Raw genomic sequence first — 25,610 nt, 5'->3', positions numbered from 1 at the left:
ATTACTCTTTTATAGTACCTATGAATTGAGTTTATGCCTCAGGAAGACTGGTGATTAAAGTAGCAATCACAGGCTGCTTTTAATTTCCCCCTTGTGATATCCTCCTTAGCATTTCAGTAAACACCTAACTCTTCGGCATCCATTCCTATCTTGTCCTTGGAAGAATCCAATCTCCAGGAAGGCAAGGACCATGGCTTCCTTGTAATGGTTTTTGTATTTGCACAGTGATATCTGCATGGGGGCCTGAGGGGGGAGGAAAGGCAGTTTTGATTCAAATTTAGTTAATATTTGCAAGTATGACATTCACCATTTGACAAGAGACCCGTGACTCTGTTTCTGTCTTGATGTCAGATAAAGTCACAGCCAATACATCCCTTCTTCACATGGTCGAATGTTATTCAATCACCCCAGGAAAGTAAAGGCCAGGCCTTTCTTATCTACACTTTCTCATTCCCTAGAAGAAAATGGCTGGACGATTGAGATATTGTCTCATCCTCAATTATTTTTATAAATTAAGGATTATGGATTTCTCTTTCTCCTACTAGATTAAATATATTCAAGAAATGAAATCCTAATGGATATAAGTGAATTATTTTGTTCATTTCTCTGGGCACATCTGAAGGGAAGTTCCCAGCTCATTATTTGACACATGACCAGTGACCATAACTTGGGTATTTTTTTCTACCCAGGGTTCTTAACCTTTTGCATGTTTCCAAGCCTATGAATCCCTCCTAAGAATGCTTTTCATTTAAAAAAATAAAACATATAGAATTACAAAGACAGCCAATTGTATTGAAATACAGTTATAAAGATATTAAAAAAGCACATTTATGGACCCCAGATTAAGAATCCCTATTCTACGGAGTACCTAAGGCACATTTATGCCCCATGCATATTGACAGTGTAAATTGCTTGATTAAGATTGACTTACATAAACATTTTTAAAATGTCTCCTCTGTAAAGTCAGACACAGCTGTGTAATAAATCCTATGGCCAATGAAGTCGGAGCAGAACAAGGGGGCCCGAGGGAAACCGCTGTTATCCACAGGAAGATTCTGGATTTAAATATATGAAGTAACTTGACAGAAGCAGGGGCCAGTTGCTTTCTCAAACACAAAAGTTGACCTTTCCAGAATCCATCACATTTAGAATTGGATGAAACCAATGAGTTTAGAAAGGAAAGATGACTTTCCATTAGTCTCCTGTTTGAGTTTCTTTTAAGGGAAACCATGAGTGGCACTTTGGATAGAGTGTTTGAGATGGAGTCAGGAAGATCTGAGTTCAAATTCTGCCTCAGACATTTACTTGCTGCGCGACCCTGGACAAGTCACCGAACTCCATTTGCCTCAGTTTTCTCATTTGTTAAATGAGGATGAGGATAGCACCTACTCCCCAGGGATCAAATCAGTTAACAAACACAAAGCGCTTTGCAAATCTCAGCACATTCTAGAAGCGCTGGTTATTATTTACTACTTGGATGGGTCTGTGACCCCGACGAGTCTGGTCCTCTCTCTAATCCTTGCTAGCTTCATCTCCTCGTGGTGAACCTTGTCCGTGTCCTCATTCTCTAGGGCAGTCCTGGGCTCCTTCCCCTGAACTCCTGGTGTTGTGTGGCCGCCAGAGGAGGACACAGGACAGAGGACCCCACTCCTGCAAGGCGACAGGCTCACCTCCTTTCTCCATTATTCTTCTCTCTGACCGCCTCCTTTCCGCTGGTTCTCCTGCCCAGTTCTTCCTTGGAGAGATGCTGTAGGTGACTCATGGCCACCATGCACCTCCCCACTGCCCTTTGGGTGACCCTCAGTTCTCACGCACTCTAGTACCAAGCCATGCAGCATCACCGGCATATGGCCTTTGTTTCAGGGAGAAGTCTGAAGTCCAGACTGTGAACTGTAGTGAACAGACAGCCCAGGAATCTGGTCCCTCAGTCCCTACATGCTGCTGGGTAGATGCTGAGAATGGGCCAAGAGCTGGAGGAGGGGAGTGGGCTGGATGGAAGATCTTTGGAACTGGCCTACTGTTTGTAATGACCCTAAGCTTACCCTGAAATCAGGGCTTCTTTTAAATGTATACCCAGAGGTTCAAAACAGACTGCATTTTAAAGCTTCATCCCTGTCTGTAGTTCAGGAATGCTCTCCTGGAGGTCACCAGATCCTTCAGGACATTCGGAGGAGTGTGGATTTTGGAGCATCAGAAGGGCAGCAGTTGGTGGAGCTGATTTGTGATCGTTCCCTCCGCCCAGGATGGTACCGCTTCCAGATCTCAGACAGACCTGCAGAGATGCCAACCACCTGTGTAGAGGTATCCTCTCGCTTTATTTCAGCTGCATAAAAGGGCTCTTGAAGTCTCTCGTGTTTTTCCTTCATGGTCCAGTGAGTCATTATGGCCTTTGGGTTTCTTGGGCACCAAGATGGGGCAGGAGGGAAGGGATGAGATGCTAGCTGTTGAGCAGAATGTCCAGGGAAACACAGTGAACACTGACAGTGTGAGGGGACCATGAACTTCAGCCAAGGGTCTCAGCGCTCCTTGGGGGTGCATTCCAGCAGGCAGATGCACACCAGGGAAATGCCCGAGGCAGGTGTAGAGATGGTGGGGAGGAGGGCAGGGCTCAGAGACGAAGACAGCAGCCTCACTGAAGGGGAGGATGCACGTGCCACTTACATTTAATTCCACCTGCGGTGATATTTAAGCCTTCAAAGGTTAGAATCCATCAAGTAATGGAACATTCGGGGCTTAGTGAGCTTCAGGAGGCCAGGGACATTGTAGCCTCTGGTTTTCTTAGGATGGGTTAGGATATGATTGGGTATGAGTGGGTTTTTCTTGGAAACTCAGGAATGCTCTCTTGGAGGTCACCAGGAGAATGTCATCCCTTAATTTATGCAGTAGGTGTGTTTTTGATAAAATATATGTAAATTGAGTTTTATAAATTATACAGTGTTTAGGTGGATTAGGGGAACTTGCTGTTATAAACATGAACACACAAAGCCTGGGAGACAGGCAGGTACATAGAACAAATAGTATCACTATCTCCACTTTACAGATGAGGAAACCGAGGCCTGGGAGAGTTCAGTGACTTGTCCAAGGTCATTGCAAGGGTAAGAGGCAGGATTTAAACCCGAGTCCATTGATTCTGGAGTTCTTTTTACTCAGCCCCTTATTTTATTGAGCAGAAATTTACCTAACTCATAAAATAGTTTTAACTGGACAAACTATGATTGTTTTTTGGAAATGGAAGTCGGTTGAAGAAAAAAAAAAGGTTTTCCCCAATTCTTCTGCTCTAGGTCTGCAGAATGAAGGCCCTGTCAGACAGGGAAGAGAAAGCAGAATGGAACCTCCCTGGGGGCAGGGCTGCCTGCCTTGGGTTTTGGAATTCCCAGTGCCTGGCATGTGCCTGGCACAGAGCGAGTCATTAATCAGTGCTGGCTCATAGGAACCTCTGTGTGGTCCCAGGAATGGGTCTTCATTGTGTTGTTCAGTCATGTTTGACTCTTCACGAGCCCATGGACTGTAGCATGCCAGACCCTTCTATCCTCCACTATCCCCTGACATCTGTCCAAGCTCAGGGTCATTGTTCCCATGACGCTATTCCTTCCCCCTCATCCTCTGCCATCCCCTTTTCCTTTTGCCTTCAATCTTTCCCAACATCAGGGTCTTTTCCAGTGAGTCCCTTCTTCTCATCATGAGGCCAAAGTATTTAAACTTCAGTTTCAGTATTTGATCTTTCAGTGAAGAGCCTGAATTAATTTCTTTAAGCATTGACTGATTTGATCTCCTTGCTGTCCAAGGGACTCTCAAAAGTCTTTTCCAGCACCACAAATGGAAAACACTGATTCTGTGGTGTTCAGCTTTCCTTACATTCCAACTTTCATAGCCACAGAATGCTACCGGAAAAAGCAGAGCTTTGACTATACAGACCTTTGTGGGCAAGGTGAGGTCTCTGCTTTTTAGTCTGCTGCCCAGATTTGCCATCGCTTTCCTTTCAGGGAGCAAGCATCTTTTAATTTCATGGCTGCAGTTGCTTGTCTACAGTGATCTTTGAGGCCAAGAATATAAATTCTAACACTGCTTCCATTTTCCCCCTCTGTTCGCCAGGAAATGATGCAACCAGTTGCCAAGATCTTAGGTTTTGCGATGTTAAGCTTCAAGCCAGCTTTCACATTCTCCTCTTTCACCCTCGAGAGGCTTCTTAATTCCTCTTCACTTTCCTCCATCAGATTGTCTGCATAGCTGGGATTGGTGATGTTCCTCCAGCTTTTGATTCATCCAGCCTGGCACATCACATGATGTTCTCCGTATATAAGATAAAGAAATAAGATGACAATATAGTCTTGTCATACTCCTTTTCCAATATTAAACCAATCAGTTGTGCCATAATAGGTTCTAACTGTTGCTTCTTGACTCACATGCAGGTTCCTCAGGAAACAAGTGAGATGATCTGATGCTGCCAGATCTTTGAGGCCTTGCCATATTTTGTTGTGATCCACACACGCAAAGGCTTTAGTGTAGTTAGTCAATGAAGCAGAAGGAGAGATTTTTCTGGAATTCCCTCTTTCTCCATACTCCAGCAAATGTTGGCAGTTTGGCCCTAGTTCCTCTGCCTCTTCAAAAACCAGCCTATCATTCTGGTAAATCTCAATTCACCTACTTCTAAAGCCTTGTTTTTGTTCAGCTGTGTCTGACTTTTTGTGACCCCTTTTGGGGTTTCATGGCAAAGATACTGGAACAGTGTTAAGTGACTTGCCTAGGGTCACACAGCTAGTAAGTGCCTGAGGCCAGACTTGAACTCTGGAAGAAGAGTCTTGCTGACTCCAGGCCCAGCACTCTATCTATAGTGCCACCTAGCTGCCTGTTGCTGAAGCCTAGCTTGCAGAATCTTAAGCATAACCTTGTTGGCATGAGAAATGGAGGTCCTTAAAGCCAATCTCCACATTTCACAGATGGGCAAACTGAGGCACAGATGCTAAGCCATTTGCCCAAAATTACATTTTGGTAAAGTCCGTGGTCGGATTTAGACCCAGGTTTTTGTTGAATCAGATTACATTTAATATCATTCCTTTTTATCTCACCTTGGATCTTCTCTATATGGCCTCCATTCAGAGAACCAGGGCATGTTCCCCTGGAAACCTGTAGAGAACATGGAAGCTTCTTTTGTGCATCCAGCTGGTTTAGAAGGAAATCCCCCAGGTGTGTCTGGCTTGGGATGACTGAGGGCCTGGAAGGATGTGCTGCTTGGTCTTTTAAACCTACCATTAAATACAAGCACAGGATATGCTATGGTATTTCTGGTATTTGCGGGCCAAGACTCCTGGACTCCTGAAGCTGGGGGTGGGGGGACCACAACCAAGCAGAGGGTGCGCTGGTCTTCCCCACCACCCTGCCCACACACACCAGAAACTGGAATCTGCTCTGGCTCAGCACCAGTGTGTGGTGCCTGTGCCAGCTTTGCTCTTGTATTAGTCATTATGCCCACAGGTACTGAGGATGGGCAGATGCCCACTCCACTGCTCATGTGCCCCTTGGGAAAATGACCCAGAGACCTTCCTTCTCCTCTACATACCTGCTGTGCCTTCTGCTCTTTTTCCTTCCTGGAATAGGTGAACCGCTGTGGTACCCAAGTCCCACTCTGGTTATCTCTGAGAGAAGGGGAGGCCCTGCCCCTGCCAGGGGAGGCCATGCAGCTGACAGCCTGTGCCTCCTGGGAGTTCTTTGGGGCTGCCAAGGACTGCTGCTTGTTCCGCATTCCTGTGACCGTGAGGAACTGCAGACCTTTCCTGGTCTACTTCCTGCAGCCCACCCAGGGCTGTATGGGGTACTGTGCAGAAGGTGAGAGAACTCTTTCAGAGCCAGTGGCTCAGCCTCCTAGGCCACCATCCACACGGCTTTTATTCAGAAATGGGAGAAAATGTCTCTAATGGCATGTGGGGAATGAATACAGTCCTTGTTGGTCACTAGGATCCCAGGGGTTATGAAGGCCATACCAGGAGCATGGTCAGGATTTGAACCCAGCACTCTGACTCCAAATCCAGAGCCTCATCCTGGCCCTTTGAACAAAGAGGGATGAAGTGCTCAGCTTGGTGCTAAGTGCACAGGCACAGACACACGAGACTGGCATCTTTGTTTGCTCCAAACAACCAAGCGCAGGCAGATCAGGGAGATGGTGCAGGGAACGTATTAGAGACCTGACGATAAACCTGGGATCCTGTGCTCGGACAGAGTCCCAGGCTGCAGTGCGTGCTGTAGTTGTACATGGTACCTCGCAACCTCTTGGATCTCCTTGCTCTTTTTGGTCAATTTTCCACTGGAAGGATGGATGGATGGAGAGAGGGTCTGGAGGGGCCAGAGGAGAGAAGGGGGGCATTTATGAAACACTGTGTGCGGGCCCTGTTCCGAGCCCTGGGAACACACACTACAAGCCAATGGGACGGCCCCTACCTTCTGAGTGGTATTTCAGGAATTTTCCTGTAGCGCTTCATTGGCTTTTATAATGGAAAAGCACCTAGCTGCTGGAACATGCTTACAGGGCTCCATTCCATTTAGAAGCCAGTGACTGTGTAGAATGGAGAGCTCTGAACTGAAAAAAGAAATATGCTCCAACTCCAAGGTTTATTTGATAAATTGGTCATATATCCTGAATTAAAATGTGCTTAAGGAATTTGATTATTTTAGGAAGGGAGAATATTAAAGTTTTGTATTGTTTGCCTTTTTTCTGGAATTTCAATGTGTACATTTCTGTATCACCTGTATTTTTTCTTAATACAGCCAGGCTCAAGGTGTGACACCCGAGAGATACTAGTATACCCTTACAATACTATGGATTAGCTCAGCCTAGTTTTCTTCTTTTGTTTTCTTTTAAAATTAGTTTTTACTTTTTATTTTGAATTTCAATATCAGATAGAATGGGCATTTGCATAGACATAGAAGAACAGAAAAGAGGACTGTATACATGAAAATACAAGTGTTTAGTACATAAAGCTCACCTGTCCTTTTTAAATAGATAAGTTCAACCTGTTAACTTTCAAATCTGTTATTCTTGCTTCCTCACCTTCTTTCTGTTCATTTCTCTCCATTTTCAAGATGTCTCAGTGACTGATCTTCCTTCCTTTCTTCCCCTCGCTCCCTTCTCTCTCTCTCTCTCTCTCTCTCTCTCTCTCTCTCTCTCTCTCTCTCTGTGTGTGTCTCTCTCTCTCTCTCTCTCTCTCTCTCCCCCTCCCTCCCTTTCCCCTCCCCTCCTCTCCTCTCCTCTCTCCTCTCCTCTCCCCCCTCCCCCCATCCCAATTCTCCTTTGTCCTCCAACCTCACCCCACTGGGGAAAAAAGAAAACCAAGGCCCTGTACAAATATGCTTAGTCAAGCAGAGCAAATTCCCACACAGCTTAGTCTGGTTTCCCATTTCTGAGTTTAATAGAAGGATTGGTTTCTTCCCATTAAACAGTTAACTTGTATTTTTATCACTGGAGCCCAGCATAATGCCTGGCCTATGGTAGTCACTTAATAAATGGTGATCAATTGCTTGCCTCGTATCAAACGTGAAGAGGGTGACTGATTGACATCACCATAGTCTGGAATTTGGACGAGCAGCCCAGGAGGGCCTAAGGGCCAGGGCTTTGTTCCAGATGAAAATGACAAACATTCCCATTTACAGACTTTTTACAGATGACGAAGCCGTTTCCCAGTGAGGGACAGGACTGCTAGCAGGATGGAGCCTCCCAGAGCCTGGACTGCCACCCCAGCCCCGCCCCCTGCTATGGCCTTGGCCAGGGCATTTCACTCAGGGCCAGTTTCCTCAGTAAAATGAGAGAGTTGAACTGGATAATCTGCAAGCTCCTTCTCATTACTAAGTCCCATGATACTAAATTTGATTATCCCCATTAAAAAATTATGAAACCAAAGCTCAGAGGGGTTGAACCACTCCCAGCCCTAACTTCCTGTGATCCTATAAACCCCCTTTGGTCCGATGGCCAGTGGAAGCCCGCCCTTAAGCCCATTTCTTTGTAGTCCAAGTCTGGGGCCTTCCCATCATACGTGTGTGTGTGCACGCATATTGTACACATGCAAACATACACATGTGAATATTGTGTGTATATATGCATGTATTATATATACACTACATAAATATACATCTATGTACATATGTGCATAAAACTTAGGGCCATGGCATCATCGATCTAGAGGAGGAAGGAATATTTAGAGGACGTCTAGTATGAGATCATTTTATCCTTGTGGAAACTGAGGCTGTACCTGAATTAGCTAAAATGTTAGTGTATCATCTCTTTATTTTTTTGAGATGTGATATTATCTGAACCAGGATAGAAAGTAGCCTGCAGGGAACAGTCTGGACACAGCTCTGAGGTTCTTTACTCTGGGTTAATATTTATGACAGACTCTGGAACTTGCTAGATATCTAATAAATACTTATTGACTGACTGGTTAATTAACTGATTGAGTCTTAAGGGGCTACTTAACTCATATTCTTAAAGCTCCTTTATAAAATAGACTAAATTAAGATACGTTCTTACAGCTATTTCTGTCCCAACATCACCAATGTGTGGCCCTGATGAAGCAGACGTTAGCAGTGCCTGTCAAGGTATGGATCAGACTTGGCTTTTCATGATGGGCTCAATTACCTTGACCCTTCCCAGTAGACTTTCAGGATAGTCTAGGGTTTAAGTTAGTTATCCTGTACTGCGTCCACAATGGCAAAGGTGTGTGCTTGGCCCAGAATGCCTATCCTTGGGTATGGGTCAGCACAGATCTTCCAACTCAAGTCCCAAATTTAGAAGCACAATGTTTTCTTTTGGAACACATGGGCATGAATTAGTTTTTCCTAATGTTTTACAAATCCTTATGTTCAAAATTACCACTTAATAAGGCACCTGCTCCTTGTCTTTAAAACAAAATAAAACAAAACAGTGAGGCTCTTAGAAACATTCCAGCTCTTGAAATCACTTTCAAATTTAAAATTGTAAAATCCTCCTTCAATTTCCTGAAGGTAATGAGAGTGCAAGCTCCTGCAACCTTGCAACAAAAGACCAGGGCGGGCTGTTTCTTAGCATTTCAGGCATTTCATTAAAAAACTGGCATCACTCTCCGAAAGAGCAATTCTTGTAACAGAGCATCCTGGTGAAATAGGGCGTCGTTGCGTTTTTAATTAGGAGACTGTTTCCTTGGTAAGCCGTGGAATTGTAATGTTATCCAACTGGGGAGGTTTTATGTCTCTGGGCGACCCTTTGAAACAATATCGATGCTTCAGGGGCCAGAAGTTGGTTTAATGCTCAGCCACTGAACTTATCTCACGAATAGAAACAATAAATGTGCATTGTTGGTAGTTAACCACGCTGCCATGGTGAATTGCTATTCCATTGGGGTTTGAGAGGAAATCCATCAAAAAAGACCATTTTCCACCTTGTTGAAGAGTAGAAAATTACTGTAATTCCTTGAATTTCTGAAGGTCATTTGTTATGTGAGCCTGTCTTTCATATGAACAAATTGGGCCAGGCTCTTTTTCAGTAGCTTCCTAGGACCCACCATGTTTGAAATTTTTGTATTTTTTTATTCTCATGTTCTAATTGCATGGAGGTAATTTCACTAAGGAAAAGTCATTTAAATGAATTAAATCTTGAAGCAGAATCATTGTCTTACCCCTGCTTCTATTTTCCTGAAGAACCTAAGCAACATTGATACGTTCTTCCTACTAGGTCCTCCTGATGCCCCAACACCGCCCTCCCCTCCAAGAGCCCCAGAGGTGGTGGTCAAGTTGATTGCATCCAAGATCTTTCTCCAGTGCACCTTTGAGGGGTCTCCCACAAACAGCTCTCTGGGATTTGTCATTGCTTGGTCCAGACTTTCATCAGAAGGACTCCAAGAGGAACTGAAGAAGGAGACTACGGTGGAGGAATCATCCCTTTTAGAACTTGATGGCATGAACCTCAGGCTTGGAGACAGGGTAGGTTTGAAGAAGGGTTGTTTCTAAATGTGATTTCCTAGGTTACCTAAAAAATGGGTCCTTGTCCCCTGCAGAGAGAGTGTCTGGAGCTGTTGCCGACATTCCCTTGGCATTCACGATATTTCCAGTTATCAATGGATGAAGGTAGAACTATCTGTGAATATGTGAATGGTTATTATCTACAACATCCACCTGAAGGTTTTTGTCAGTGTCTCTTCAGGTGAATGCCTTTATCTTTTGTGTTTCAAATAGACACACCCACACACCTTGGATCATTTTCTAATTTTCACACCTTTTCTTCAGACCCATAGTTTTTAATAGAGTTACTGACCACCTCCTCTGGTGCCACTTCATGGTGTAGGGGGGACCCTGCGATGTCAAACCTGTGCTCCTAGAGAAGAAGTTCTGATGGGCCCTCCCAGCACTGAGAAGGCTTCATCTATGGGCCCAGCTATTGACAGGTGGTTTTGTCCATCAGCTGGGAAAGGCTCATCCCCTGCTTGTTCAAGGGAGGCTTCATTTGGGGGCTACAACAACTCTCAAATACTGTCTTCTAAGTAATCAGTGGGTCCAAGTATGGTCTTACATTGTAAGAAAACAAACCTCAATGTTATTTCATGATAATGAAAATCAAGATTTTAGGGGAAAAAAATCCAATAGTGTGCCTGACCCCTTCCCTCCCCCAATAGAGAACATTCTGAACCCTAGAACTACAGATCACCTCATTCCTGAAGGGCATTTATATCCATGAGATCTTAAGGGGAAAGCTTATACATTACCTAAAACACACTTTCTTTCTGAAATTTCACTGAATCTCAAAGTCTGCCCAGTAAAGGCAGCTTTCAAGAAAGACCACATTATGAAACCCTGAACCATGGATTATTTTCTTATTTTAATCCTTTTGGCTAAATGCTGGATCAAACACAGATAAAAGATGGGAGCTTTCTTTCCCCGAAAGCTTCCCCAGAACTCCATGAACATAGGACTCCCGTCCCTCCTGTCCCTGTGGAGGGCAATGGGACTGTCAGCTCTGATCTCCAACTCTTCCCACGGAGCACCCCCAAAGACAGAAATGGTCCTGGGACGATCCTGCCCTTAGTTTGTAAAGCCTGGTGTTCTGGTAGATGAAATAGTCACTCTCCTTATTGGTATAGAAGTATTGGGAGAGAAACTCATCTTATATAGGATCTCCAGAGGAATCATGGCTCTGAGAGCGGAGCAGGAGGTAAGGAGCCTCCTCTTGCCCTCAGAGGGCTTCAGTTTCTTCCACTGGATCTCTGTGTTCAGTATTGGGGAAGGTGACCCCTCTCTAAAATATTGTTTTTAAATTTTTATTTAATGGTGTCTTGTCTTGGCAGTCTGGGACAACATTTTGGTCTGTGATAATGGCCCAGGACTAGTACAGTTTGTTCATGGAATTCAAGGTCTAGATTTGTAGAATTGGGGATTGGGTGTCTGTTAGTTTAGGAAAGAGAGGAAGCTTATCCTGATCATTATCCCCACTGTAGCCAAGGTCAGCCCTTTGGTAACTCTGCCTCCTCTACAATCCCTCTGGTGATCAGGCTCTGGGCCCGACTTCTCTGCACCCAGAATTCCAACGTGACAGTTTCTTCCCTCAAGAAGAAGCTTCGTCAATGGAAAGGTCTTCTGATCCCTTTAGCCTTGCACCTTCCTACCTGGTTCCTGGCTTCTCAACCATGAGCAGACCTTTGATTTCAGGGTGTGTGGGTGGCTGTCAACCAAGCGATTGACCCCCCAGCTCGCCGGATCTCTTGTCTTAATGGTCCCCAACTTGTGACTTCTTGAACTAGAAATGGGCTGCTTTGGGAGAAGGGTTCCCCCCCTCTCTGGAGGCCTTCCAACAAAGGCTAGATAGCCATTTTGGGGGGGGGGTGCTATAGAAGGGAGTCTCATTCAGAGACAGCTTGAATATGATGCCTTCTCAGGATTCTGGGACTTTCACAGGGAGGCTGCTCTAGGGCTGACCAAGGAGTCTGGATCAGACCTAGGGTGAAGGAAAAGATTGAGTTGGGTCTGTGATACTTTCTACTTTCTGTAGAGTGAAATAGAGTTAATTTACTTTCAAAATAAATGTTTTAGGCAAATGTCCTCAAAGGTTATTGCTAAGACAACAACTCTGTCTGCAGATTTTTTGTGGTGTGTCTGCCTTTTTCCGAGAGAACCCAGGCATACAAAGTGTGGTCATCAAGAGTAAAGAATTCTTTGCCGGCATTAAGGTACGTGGAGGGTAGAAATCTGGGAGCTGTCAGGGGTGTGTGAGGATGGTAGAATGGGGAAGGAAAGGGACAGTGGAAAGTTGTCATCTTCTATGAGCTTTTCATAAGGATGCTGCCCTTGATGTCAGGAGACTGAGTTCAAATCCTGGCATTGACACTGCCATTTATCAGTTGGGTCACCACGAGCCGTCAGCTCTCCACTTGATCCTGTTCCCTCATCTGTTAATGGAGAAAACAGCACAAGGATTGTTGGTTTCATGGGGCTGCTGCAGGGAACGCGCTTTGTTAACCTCAAAGCACAACATCAACGTGAATATAATGGACCCGTCGATGCATTTCTTGGATAGCTTTTTAATCACTCTGGTTCAAACTGGAAATTAAGAACAGGGAACATTTTGCACCTGTGTTATTTGAACAGAAGAAGACGACATCCACCTTCCATAGCTTCTTGCTTGTGTGCCCCCTGCTTGCTCCCCCACCTGTGTTATAAGGACACAGGGAAACCTCTGAGGTCCCCAGCAAGAGCAGCTCACTTGTACAGAATACTTTCAGGTTGGCGATTTTGTTTTTGCTCAGTCGTTTCAGTCATGTCCGACTCTTCATGACCCCATTTGGGTTTTTTGGCAGAGATAGGGTAGAGGTTTGCCATTTCCTTCTCCAGATAATTTTGCAGATGAGGAAACTGAGGCAAACAAGGGTTAAGCGACTTGTCCAGGGTCACACAACCAGGAAGTGTCTGAGACTGGATTTAAACTCAGGTCTTCCTGACTCTAGGCCCAGGACTGTGTCCACTCTGCCACCTAGTTGCCCCTGGATCTGAAATAAATGCCAACAAACAGAGAATGACAATGCAATTCGAAGTAATAAGCATTTATTAAGCTTTCCCACTATGTGACAGACTGTTATAGGCCCTGTAGATACAGAGGGGCTACATTTTTCAGTGGTTTAGGTAAAGGGGCCCCCAGAGGCCAAGAGCCATCTGAGGCCAGAGTCTTGGTCATCATTGGGCAAGCCTGCTTGGGAGGTTGCTTGGGGCCTCTCAGTTCTTTCCTTTTCCATTTTGAAATGAACCCCAGTACACTGTAATACTGGATTATCCCTGACTTAGGTTGCCTTTGGATTGACTGAACACTCATCTCTTGATATTCTAGGTGGATTTTTTGACATGGTTTCACTTTGTGGTGAAGCAATATGGTATAGTGGCTGGAACCCTGGACTCGGCCTCATGAAGGCCTGGGTTTGAATCCAGCCCCTGACACTTATTAGTAATATCAAGTCCGTTAATCTCTGAGTTTCCCTTTCTTCATCTTATAATGAGGAAACCATTACAGTAATATCCATTTAGAATCGTTGAAGGACTGAATGATGTGTGAATTGTTTTGTACTTTATGGTGTTCTGAGGAACATCAAGAGATGTTGGTCATTTCTATTACACAAAATCTCTACTTGTTAAGTCAGCATGCATTCATATTAAGTACCTACTGTGTGCCCTGCACTGTGCACTGCGGGCAACAAAGAAAGGCAAAACCAGCCCCTGTTATGAAGGAGCTCATGATCGAATGCGTCCAGTCAGCCCAGTGCTTCATATCCTTCCCTATCTGTCCGTGTTATTGGGGGTAAAACGAGGTACCAGAAAAATTCCCCGTTAAAATCATTATCCTCTAAGGACAGTAAGCATGACCAGGCATTAATTAAGCAAGGACTCTGCAGCGGGCACCACTTATATTTTCAGTATTCCCATTTCCTTTCCATGCCAGCTCCAGCCAGAGGTAAGCACGATCTCGGAAGATGGACGACAGCACCAGCTGAAGATAGAGAGCACAGTTCCCATTCTTTGTCCTGAGGCTGACCAAGGATGCAAGGTCTCCTTGACATTGAAAACCATTGACTGGGGTAAGACAGCGTGTCATTGGAGGCTGTGTCACAACAGCCTGCTTGGAATATGTGTCTCCAGTAGCCAGGAGTGGACGGGTGGCTGTTGGGGGCAAAACTAAGTGGACCCAAAGGAATCCTCGCTCCAAGCTATTGGGTTCCATTATGTGACCCCTGAGGCATTTTGGAACAATGTTTAAATGGTTCTACAACCCTTTAGTGCCGACTCTGCTTCTGTATTCACAGAAAGATTTACTTTTCTGCACCAAGTGAATTTGAAACTCTTGGTAAAAAGGGCACCAGGGGGTCTAGTGAGAGACCTTTTCAATCCAGGGACTGCACCCCTGCTACTGGAAGCCATCTTCTCAGAAGACCCATTTAAGCAATGATTCTTGTAGATTGACAGCCCATGTACACAGGCAAGGAGTCTGTGGCCCCATCCATAGGACTAGAACACTCCCCTTTCCACCCCCCATCCGAGGTGAACAGGCTGAGAGCATAGCTCACTGTGGCCCCTAGCATTGCCACCATCTGTCATGGTGGAAGTTCGAGGTGCCCTCCCAACATTGCTCAAAGTTATCTCTGACCTCAGAAACAGATTTTTCTGCTTTGAGTCTAAAACTTCAAAGTGTATTTTTAATGGAAAAAAGTCTTTTCCAATGAACAAGGTTTTACTCCTAAGAAAGAATGGCTGAGGTTTCAGACATTTACCTGTGGACTTGGCCCAAGATGGTTGTCAATGAGTAATGCCCGGCATCTCAACCCTGGGGAAGTGCTGCTGCTGAGTCATCTCTGCGGGCCTGAGGAAGGGCCCCCCAGTGGAAGCTGCATGTAGGCAGACTTCATCATTTCACTGAACTCACATAATTTGGAAAAAAAGGAAAGGTCATAGCCCCGTTTTGATCTAATTGACTCCCAAGGAAGAGAGCAGATTATATATTTTTTTTTGCTTTTTTTTGGCAAGGCAATTGGGGTTAAGTGACTTGCCCAAGGTCACACAGCTAGTACATGTGTCAAGTGTCTGAGGCCGGATTTGAACTCAGGTCCTCCTGACTCCAGGGCCGGTGCTCTACTCACTGCGCCACCTAGCTGCCCCCAGATTATATTTTTTAAAAGCAAAAATGCCGCCCCAGCAAATGAGTACAAAGTCCTAGTCACTGGGCAGTCTTGGCCTGACGAGACACCCACAGTACCTTACTCTTGTGGCCAGTTAGGTGGTACAGTGGATAAATGTTAGACTTGGTGTCAGCAAGCCCAAGTTCAGCATCTGTCTCAGATGTTTTCCTAGCCGTATGACCCTGGGAAAAATCACTTAATCTTTGCCAGCCTCAGTTTCCCCATTTGTAAAATGGGGAGAATAATAGCATGCACCTCACAGGGTTATAAGGATCAAAGACAACATGTGTTCAGTGCTCCACATACCTCAAAGTGCTCTAAAAACGTTAGTTATAGGCATAGGCAATGCTGGAGGCGGCGAGAAGAGGATGCCTCGCCCCCTCTTCCCTTCACTTGCACCCTACTTCCAGCCGTGTGCTTAGTTAGTGAATTTTGTTAAAGAAAAGCCACCACCAACACATACTTAAAAGCAGATTATAGCCCGATGAATGGACAGCAGATAAGCTCCCCGACTCATCTTGATATGACCTCAGAGCAGAGCTGTGATTCACAGCCCAGCCAAGGCTTGGTGCTTTTCCGAAGGCTGTTTTGTTTCCAGAATCACCAGATAGATTGAGTACAAAAAAGGCCTCGATGCATAATTTTCATTCCCCACTGTGGAATTTTATCCAGGTGTAGGAGGAGTTGAATACTTTAGACAATGGTTGACAAAAGAAACTAAGAGGAACCACGATGCAAAAAACAATGGAGCTAAAGCTAAACTCTGAAAAATTTTGCAGGAATCAATTTGTCCAAACATTTCTTTCCTGATGTTCTTGGTGGGAAGGCTGAGGAAGGTGTCCTGACAAGACCCATGAGCAGCCAGGCAAAGGAGGCCCTGTCTTTAGATGGATTGATTCCAAGGGGACTCCTTGAATGAGCCCTGAGAGGCTGAGCAAGATGGCAGAGTGGAATCTCTCCCTGGTCTCAGAAAGGGATGCCCAGGCCTTTCCCACATCACCAAGTTCCCTCAGCTTTATAAAGAGCCATTGTCCAGCAGCTTTGTAGAGTAAGGGTGACCGTCTGGCAAGGACAGAGCAGCTTTTCTGCCCAGGTCTGTCCACTGGTGGGTGGGTGCTAACAAAGTCATTGATCCTAGAATTCTTTGCCACGTGCACGTTCCTCTTAGAGACAAGCTCTGATGGGTTTTTTTTTTTTCCTCACTAAAACAGGTAATGGACAGCAAGGTCTCAATTTGGCTCTTTCTCATTGTCAAGTGCACCTTCCTGAGACGTCATCCTGTGAGAATGGAACTTGTAGCCAGGCCCTTATTTATTTCACAGCCGTAATAGACTTTTCACGGGATGGAGACAGAGTTACCGAGATTGTTGTGGAGCCCATTGTCAGTGAGAACTTCCTGTGGAGAGGCTACATTCCTGAAACCACACAGGTGGACACGCAGCCAAGGCATCTCTCTAAAGAGAGAGCGAACATGTCGCTCTTCTCATAAAACACACACATGCACACATGGGGGGAAGGGGCAAGAAGACCACCCACGAGGAAGAACTGGCACCTGTCACTTACCCAGGACATAGGACACCTGCTCTCTGAGCCTGCCCATTGCCACACAGGCAGCTCTGAGTCCCGGAGAAGGATCATCACCGACACATGGTGATGCTCAGGTTCTCTCCAGGTTCAGAGGAAACACACTTCCCCAGTCACCTCTGGCTCCTGAGCCTCCACCCATGAATTTACATGTATTTACATTAAATATATTTACAGCGACTCACAACGACATGTTTAAGATCTTAAATATAGCCATTGATTAGCAATACGGGAAAAGAAATGATTAATAATAATATCACACATACTTATATATTAAAGTAAATTACCCTTGTTTTAATATATCCATAAACTTCATCTTAGAATTCACTTAAATTAAATTAAATTACCTTGACTTAAATTTAAATTAACTTAAATTAGATGCCAAATTCTTAACTTGAATTTGACCCCAAACCGCGCAACCTTTCAAGTGTCCATATCTGCGCCATCTGGTAATAGCGATAATATAAATTAATTCTCTCTATATAATCACATATTATTAATATACTAAATAGTATATGTTACATTTAATATGTTAATTATTGTATTAATAATAATAGCTAATGTGTATTTGGGGCGCTAAGATTTTTGAAGTACTTTGTATATGGTATGTGTTATATGACATGTACATACATAGATCTAATATATATCGCATAGCACGGCATAGCATGTCACAGTCCAAGGGGACAGAACTTACTTATCCTAGAATCCTTAATCAGACTTGACCCTTAACAATTGTTTTTCTTTTTTTAAAATTTATTTATTTAATATATTTAGTTTTCAGCACTGATTTTCACAAGAGTTTGAATTACGAACTTTCTCCCCATTCCTACCCTCCCGCACACTCCAAGATGGTGTATATTCTGGTTGCCCCATTCCCCATTGAGCCCTCCTTTCTGTCATCCCACTCCCCTCCCATCCCCTTTTCCCTTCCTTTCTCGTAGGGCAAGATAAATTTCTACGCCCCATTGCCTGTGTATCTTATTTCCTAGTTGCATGCAAAAACTTTTTTTTGTTTTTGAACATCTACTTTTAAAACTTTGAGTTCCAAATTCTCTCCCCTCTTCCCATCCCACCCTCCCTAAGAAGGCAAGCAATTCAACACAGGCCACATGCGTATCATTATGTATAAACCCTTCCACAATACTCAGTGTTGTGAAAGACTAACTATATTTTGCTCCTTCCTAACCTATCCGCTTTTATTGAATTTTCTCCCTTGACCCTGTCCCTTTTCCACAGTGTTTGTTTTTGATTACCTCCACCCCCTATCTGTCCTCCCTTCTATCATCCCCCCCTTTTTATCTTCTTCCTCCTTCTTTCCTGTGGGGTAAGATACCCAAGTGAGTGTGTATGGTATTCCCTCCTCAAGTCAAATTCGATGAGAGCAAGATTCACTCATTCCCCCTCACCTGCCTTCTCTTCCCTTCCTACAGAACTGCTTTTTCTTGCCACTTTTATTTGAGATAATTTACCCCATTCTATCTCTCCCTTTCTCCCTCTCTCAATATATTCCTCTCTCACCCCTTAATTTGAGTTGATTTTTTTAGATATCATCCCTTCCTATTCAACTCACCCTGTGCCCTCTGTCTATATAACAGTTTCTTTTAAACCTCTGAGCAGGCTTGATTCAGCTACAGAACAGGAAGTGACAATACCATATAGACATATAAATGTGTGTGTATTTAATATTTAATATAGTTTGTGATTTCTAGTTGAAAATAAATCTGCTTTGTTTTCATTTGCTGCACTATTTTAGAAGAGAAGTGAACAATAAGAATGACAATTCAAATAGAAGAACAATTTTGTTGAGATTATTGGATGATTTAGTCTCTCATAAGACAATGAGCAATGATTTAATGTGCTGAAAATGTCTTTGCTTTCCAGATCGAAGTAAAGGACCTTCCCACAGCCAATTGCTATTCATTTACTGATCCTCATATAATTACACTGGATGGGAGGTAACCATCTAATTTTTTTTGGCGGGGGGGCTAGAGATTTGTTACATTTAGGGGCCAGCAGAATCACTTGGTTATTTCATGTGTGGAACCTCTCTCTACCTCCATATACCATAAAAAAGCCTCAAGGGGTCAGTGGGGACATATTTAAGGCCACACTGAGTTCTTACAGTATTTATATCCTTTTCGTCATGGACATGCTTGGATATTTTCCCTTAAAATTCAATTTGCATCATCATGAAGCAATGTTTCCTCAAAATGAGGATTCCCACCTGAAATTTCCCTTGCTAGAAAACAATCCTCACTGTCTTTTTGGCATCTTACTACTGGGGCCACAAGGAACACGATGAGTCTAATCTCCTATTCTTTATACCAGAGGAACTCTGTCTACTAAACCTTTGGGTTATTGGAATCTTATTCACGGGTGGGGTGGTGGGGCTGGTTAGTGTTCACCGAGAACAAAAGAGGAACTCCAACTCCTAGGATGTTTGAGCATTACTTGAAAGGAAAGCCCATTGTGCTGGTCTTCAAAGAAGGGAGTGGTTATCTATCTACCTTTAGGAAGTGAGAGTTAAGCTCCATAGGCCAATAAAGAGTGCTAGATTTGAAGTCATAAGGTCTGGGCATCACCCCAGATCTATGTCATCTTGGGCAAGTCCCTCTTATCCCACTTGGGAATGAGGAGGTTGGTCCAGATGATCTCCAAATGCCTTTCCACTTCTACAATCCCACTATGAACTGGACAACCACCACATTCCATCTTTGCTTGAAGCGTCTCAATCCTCACTCGTTCTGGAGGTGGCTGGTATCTCCAGCCCAGGACTGAGATAATGCAGCAGCCTCACAAAATGCAGGCAGTGTGTGAGTGCTGGGGATACCACCTCTTAATCCACTCCACAGATGATAATTTTAACATAATCAAGTTACATTGAATGTTAATGATGCTGAACCAAAATGACCCCATCTGGGTACCTAGAAGATAACTAGGGGGCAGCTCCAGAAGGACGGATACTCTAAGCATTCAGAAATGCAAAATGTATCTGGAAATGGCTCTGTACACAAGACATTGTTTAACTCCCAAAGCTCATTTCTTCCTCATCATGGTAGTTTGTGCCTGGATGCTATGTGTGTGTGTGCGTGTGTGTGTGTGTGTGTGTGTGCGTGTGTGTGTGTGCGTGTGTGTGTGTGTGTGTGTGTGTGTGTGTGTAGGGGGAATTCCAACAGTGAAATTACTTTTTCAGATACATTTACATAGAGTAGAGTGGAGAAGAATATTTGATATTTATAGTTTGTCAGTCAACAAGCCTTTATTAAGCACCTATGATATGCCAGGTGCTGGGGATGCAAAGAAAGGCAAAAGGCAGTCCATGCCTTCAAGAGGCTTACCTTTTAATGGATATACAACTGAAAGAATCTTAGCAAGAGGTAGAGGCCATGCCAGCTTCCTAATTTTATAGATAGAGAAACCAAGAAACCAAGGAGGTTAGATAATGACTAAGATTTTCCTAAATCTGAATGACACATAAAGCACTAATTCTTTGAGATGTAATCATCTTCAGCCTAAACCTTTTCCTCTTCTCTCATGAAAGGCATTATGAGCACTTCAAGACTGGAACTTTTGTGCTCTACAAGAGCGTGTCTCGAGATTTTGAGGTCCACGTTCGCCAGTGGGACTGTGGAAGTCTTCACTACCCAGTGTCTTGTAACTGTGGGTTTGTGGCCAAAGAAGGAGGTGATGTGGTTGCGTTGGACATGTGCAGTGGTCAGCTCCATGAATCACAGCCCTATTTATTTGTGAAGAGCAGAGACCCCACCAGCAATATCAAGATTAGGGAGTCTTATTTAGGAAGGAAAGTCACGGTATGTAATAGATGGAATTTACTGTGACAATCTTCTCTTCCAACATCTTCACTTTCCTGTACAATTGGTAGTTTCATATCCAAAGCATTTCTGACTTTATGATAACACACATCAGAAAATTGTTCAATTGGTCTTCTGTCCAGCACCAAAGGCAAAAATAACTCTGATCTTCAGAAGCATTACTTCTGTTTCCTACAGGTATTACTATGCTGGTAAACCTTGAATCAGAAAAATCAACAACTGCCTTATTTGATGTAAAAGAAATTTCTTGTTGCTAGTGAAGATAGAAACATGTCAAAATTATAATTTCATGACTACTATGTAACAAATAGAGATCAGGAGGATATCACCAGGTTAATTTGGTAAATATTACTCAATTAGCATTCATAAACATTTTAGTTATGGCTTGAAATTGGCAAGATATCAGATGCTTTGATGTGACCGTACCTCCTACAAAGAAATTCCACCCAATATATACCTATTAGTCCCTACAATGTGTGAGGCACCAGAAATTATACAAGGGAAAAGATGAAATAGTTCTTGCCTACAAAGAGCTTCCAATCTACAGGGATTATCATCCATTCTCTTCTCATCCTCTCATTCTATATGATTCTTTTCTATGTTCTTCCACAAATCCTGCAAAGACAATTTATGCAAAACACTAGAAGCCTTTCTCTGCAGTTTAAAAACAATTTCATAGAAGCCATTCCTCCATGTATATGAGGTCCTTTCTGATCCTTCTGCTGTATCTCCCTGCCCCCAAATTTATTTTGTATGTACATCTATATCTGCATGTTATTTCCTCCTATAAAATGAAAATTCCTTGAGGACAGAGACTGACTTATTTTTTTGCTTTTCATCTCCTTGGTCAGCCCAGTGGTTGACATACAGTAGGTGCTTAATAAATGTTTGTTGATTGGTACTATTGCAACAGTTTGGCTGCCCATGTCTTACCTTTTATTCTTTCAACAGGAGCAGCCCATCTCCTTTTCCAGTGGTGCATGTGCATGCAGGAGTCTTTTCTACCCCTTCTTGAGCACAAGTCATTGATTATATGCAGTGACCAACTTACACCCTTACCATGCATCCTCTCTCTCTTGCCCATTGGTCACCTACAATTTTGAGTCATTGTGTCCCTTGATTCATAGCCATCGAATATCACCAGGAGATTGTCGGTGTTAAAAATGTGCTTTCACTGCCAGATATGGGATTGTCTTGAAGAAATGTGTTGCCTTCAAAAGGTACCATTTTAATAAAATATCAGTACTTGAGGAGGCAACTTTGGGTTGGTGGAAAGAGGCTCTAGTCTGAGGTCAGAGGTTAGGTCTGAATCTTGACTCTGCCACTTAAAAACTATGTTCCTTCTTGGCCTCAGCTTGGACTATATGACCTCTTGGACCTCTTCCAATCTGTGATCTATGAGCTTTCCATTTAGATGACCCAAATTATGAAAACGCTTTGTCACTCAATACAGATGCAAAAGTCAGTCTATAATTTTAGGAGTCACTCTTTATTCACCCACCTGAACCTTTCATGCAGTGAGTGCACTCTATTAGATGATCTTAGACATCAGATTGCCATCTGCCCACCTCTCACTGTGTTTGTGTTCAGATCTTCTTTTCTTCTGGAGCTTTTGTTCGTGCTGATCTTAGTGAATGGGGCATGAGTTTGACGATCCAGTCTCCTAGCTCAGACCACAAAAACACCCAGGGACTTTGTGGCACCTTTGATGAAGACCCAGAGAATGACTTCCATGACAAACATGGCACCGTGATCAAAGACCATTCCAATCCCTACCTTGTTTTTATTAATGAGTGGAGGTAAGAAGGTCAACTTTTTTTATTGGGATACGTGTTGGTAAGAATTTGAATAGCACAAAGCTTTGCACCCAATAAGTGCTTAATTAATGCTTCATTCATATCTTTTTAAAGATCTAACATACTTTGTATTGCTCACCTCCACACCCTGTGTACTTTTGCAGTGGGAGTGCATCAGTGGACAAACTGTTTTCATTTAATTCTGTTGTCTTGTCTTTCTATGCCCTGGAAGGATATCACCAGGAAAGAGTATGTTTGATAAACTTCCAGTTTCTTTGAAATCTCCTGGAAAAATCTCCTACTGCAGCTGTGCAGGAGACAAGGCTAGACTCCAATCTGTCAATCATCCGGAGAGTCACCCTCAATCAGAAGTTACTTCAGGCTGCCATGACAGTGAACATGTGAGACGTCCTTCTTTGATACCAGAACTGGACGTCACTATGGAGTATATCAGTGCTTATGAACTGAGTGCAAGTTTAAAGAAGCGTTCATTGAGAGAAGAAAAAAATCCAGATTCCCTTTTTTCAAGCCAAGAAAAAAATATTAATCTAACAAAGGTAGATTCTGAGGGTCCGAGTCATCACAAGAAGGACAAAGGGAAAACAGCCCCTTCAGAAGTCAGGAAGCATATACAAAATCGGGACCGCCATCTCCAAGAAAGACGACCTGTCCAAAGCAGGCAGAAAAGACAACATCTGCATGAATATCCTCCCACATTTTCTTTCTCCAATCTCAGCCCCACTGACCTGGAAGGATTAAGCTATTTTTTTCCTGAGGACCATGCTGCTGACACACACCAAGAGTTTGTACCCTCGTGGCCCACACCTTCTGGGCTGATGGAAGCCCATGTGTTGGAAGCCTGCCATCGGATCTTGACCAACTCCAGCATTGGAAGGTACTGTGCAGAGTTTCTTGGTGAGAGAACAGATAGTGTTGTCAAGATGTGTGTGAAGGACGTGCTGTTGAAAGATGACCTTAGCTGGGCAGAAGCAGGTTTGGCGCTCTTAGAAAATGAATGTGAAAAGAGAATTTTGGAAGAAGCAAAGTACAACACAGAAGATTATGGCCAATCCATTGAAGAAATTCTTCTTGTGTTAAAATGTCCCAATTTGTGTACTGGACAAGGACAGTGTATGGAATGGGGCTGTGCATGTTTCCAAGGCTTTAGTTCCTTTGACTGCAGTGTCTCATCTGGTAAGTAAAAGAGCTGGAAAACCTCAGTGTGCATTGTATAGAGAGGAGCTGTGTCCCAAGACCATTCATTTGCCCCTTGAGCCAAGCCAGCCACCAGTCTATCCTACCCATTGGTAACAAAGCAATTTTCCTTAGGGATGACTCTGAAAAAGTGATTCCTTACTCAATTAACCAGAGGTGGGCTGATAAACCTTTAACATCTAGTTCTCTAAAAAAAAGAAAAAATTACACCCGAGACACTTTTAAGTTTAGTTCGTATTATTAATATCTTGTCATCACTTTCTTAAATCTAGAAAATCAACAAAATAATAAATCAAGCCCTTATTTATGGCATTTGCAGAAGTGTAACATTCATGCTGAAAACTGAACAGTTGGCACAATGTGACCCTGCAAGCCTAGCCTTCTCTCAGTTCCTCACCCACGACTCTCCCTGTCTCACTTCCAGGCCTTTCCACTGGCCTTCCTGCAGGCCTTGGATGTGTGCCCCTCTCCCCTTGACCTCAACGAATCTCCCACTTCCTTTGAGATGAAGCTGAGGGACCATCTTCTGCATGAACCATTTCCTGATCCCCCAGCTGCTAGGCCCTGCTCCAAACAACCGTGATAATATCTACTAACACTTGTATAGTGCTATAACGCTTGCAAAGCGCTTTACAATATTATCTTGTGAGATCTCAAAACAACCCTGAGGGGCTGGTACTACTGTCACCTCCATTTTACAGAAGAGGGACCTGGGGCAAACAAAGGTTAAGTGACCTGCCCACCATCCCATAGCTGCTAAGTGTCTGAGGCAGGATTTAATCTCGGGTCTTCCTCACAGCAAGCCTAGTACTCTTACCCGCTGTGCCACCTGTATGTAATTAGCGTATCCATGCTTATTTATTCCTTTTATACTGATGCTGCACATTGTCCCCACCGCTAGAACGTAAGCCCCCATGAGCAGGGACTGTTTCCTTCTTGGTGTGTGTGTCTCCACCATCTGGCACAGTGCCTGGCACTTTGTCAATACTTGATTGATTGACCCATGTGCACCCTTGGTGACACCCTGTGGAAAAGCTCACTGTGAGCCCCTCCCTACCTCCCCACCTCCAGCCTCCTTCAGCCTCTTGGTCCCCAGTGCACTCTCTGCCTGGAAAGGACAGGAAGGATATTAATGGAGGAAGCTTCTTAGCAGCTGCCAGAGAATGAAGGTGGCTACAAGAAAAATGTCTTTGGCATCGAGGGGTGAGCTGAGGCCCCGGAAGTGCTGAGTGACTACACTGAAAATTCCCTAACCCTAGCCCTAACCTCCTCACCCCCTGTTGCAACAATTCAGCTAGCAGCTGCTGTGGGGGTAAAAGACCAATACAAGCCCAAGAACAAGAACGCTTCCAGTACAGATTCTTTTCATCTGCTTTAAGGAAAGTAACAATAGGGGGTTAACAATCTTATTTCAATCCAACATACAAATATTCACTTAGTTCAGGGGAAAAAGCCAGCACCCTGGACTTCAGCACAAATACAAATTACAAGCATACATTATAAACAGACCAAATACAATTCATAGTTACCAAAAAGGCATCAACATCTGGGTTCACAAGCTGGAGGGCTCTTAACTACAGCTGCCCAGAGTCTCCACATCAACACTCTTCCAAGAGTGAGAGCCTCTGCAAATAGCTCTGTTCTCTCTTTTTATATAGTCTTTGGACGTCATCAAATGTCATCTCAGCGTCATCTGAACTTAGGCTCCTGCTATTGGCTCTGGTCTTAGCAACTCCCCTTAGGACCCTGAGGGCTTCATGCCCACTTAGGGTTAGCACCAGTAGATAGGGGTTTGGGCCTGGGGCTTTGCACCTAGTATGGCTCAATCAAAGAGACTTAATTAATTTATCATTCTAAAACAGTAAGAAGGTCTCACCCTAGTTACCAATGCACCCCTCCCTCCCCCGCCGTGCCAAGCAGCTGCACTTCATCCCCGTAGAAGTGCCCTTGTTAGACACTGCTCAGTTCTTACTGTTTAATGGATTCGAAGAATTTAAAATGACGTGTGCTTAGCG

The 25,610-nt window shown here is 43.9% G+C and overlaps 1 protein-coding gene across 1 annotated transcript in view; it reads left to right on the top strand.

Moving 5' to 3' along the window:
- Positions 1-1,958: 1,958 nt before the first annotated feature.
- VWDE (von Willebrand factor D and EGF domains) overlaps positions 1,959-25,610 on the top strand; it is a 53,715-nt gene continuing 30,063 nt past the window's right edge. The window contains exons 1-11 of the mRNA XM_036759391.1: positions 1,959-2,019; positions 2,123-2,301; positions 5,595-5,823; positions 9,695-9,942; positions 12,090-12,179; positions 13,937-14,072; positions 16,379-16,596; positions 18,633-18,706; positions 20,293-20,563; positions 22,175-22,383; positions 22,613-23,574. Coding sequence (XP_036615286.1) covers positions 1,959-2,019; positions 2,123-2,301; positions 5,595-5,823; positions 9,695-9,942; positions 12,090-12,179; positions 13,937-14,072; positions 16,379-16,596; positions 18,633-18,706; positions 20,293-20,563; positions 22,175-22,383; positions 22,613-23,574 — 2,677 coding nt within the window. The remainder of the gene's footprint in view (positions 2,020-2,122; positions 2,302-5,594; positions 5,824-9,694; positions 9,943-12,089; positions 12,180-13,936; positions 14,073-16,378; positions 16,597-18,632; positions 18,707-20,292; positions 20,564-22,174; positions 22,384-22,612; positions 23,575-25,610) is intronic.

The sequence above is a fragment of the Trichosurus vulpecula genome, chromosome 5, assembly GCF_011100635.1.
Source record: "Trichosurus vulpecula isolate mTriVul1 chromosome 5, mTriVul1.pri, whole genome shotgun sequence".
In the NCBI taxonomy this organism is placed as follows: domain Eukaryota; kingdom Metazoa; phylum Chordata; class Mammalia; order Diprotodontia; family Phalangeridae; genus Trichosurus; species Trichosurus vulpecula.
Note: the sequence above shows the minus strand (reverse complement) of the source record. Positions and strands in the feature narration are given on the sequence as shown.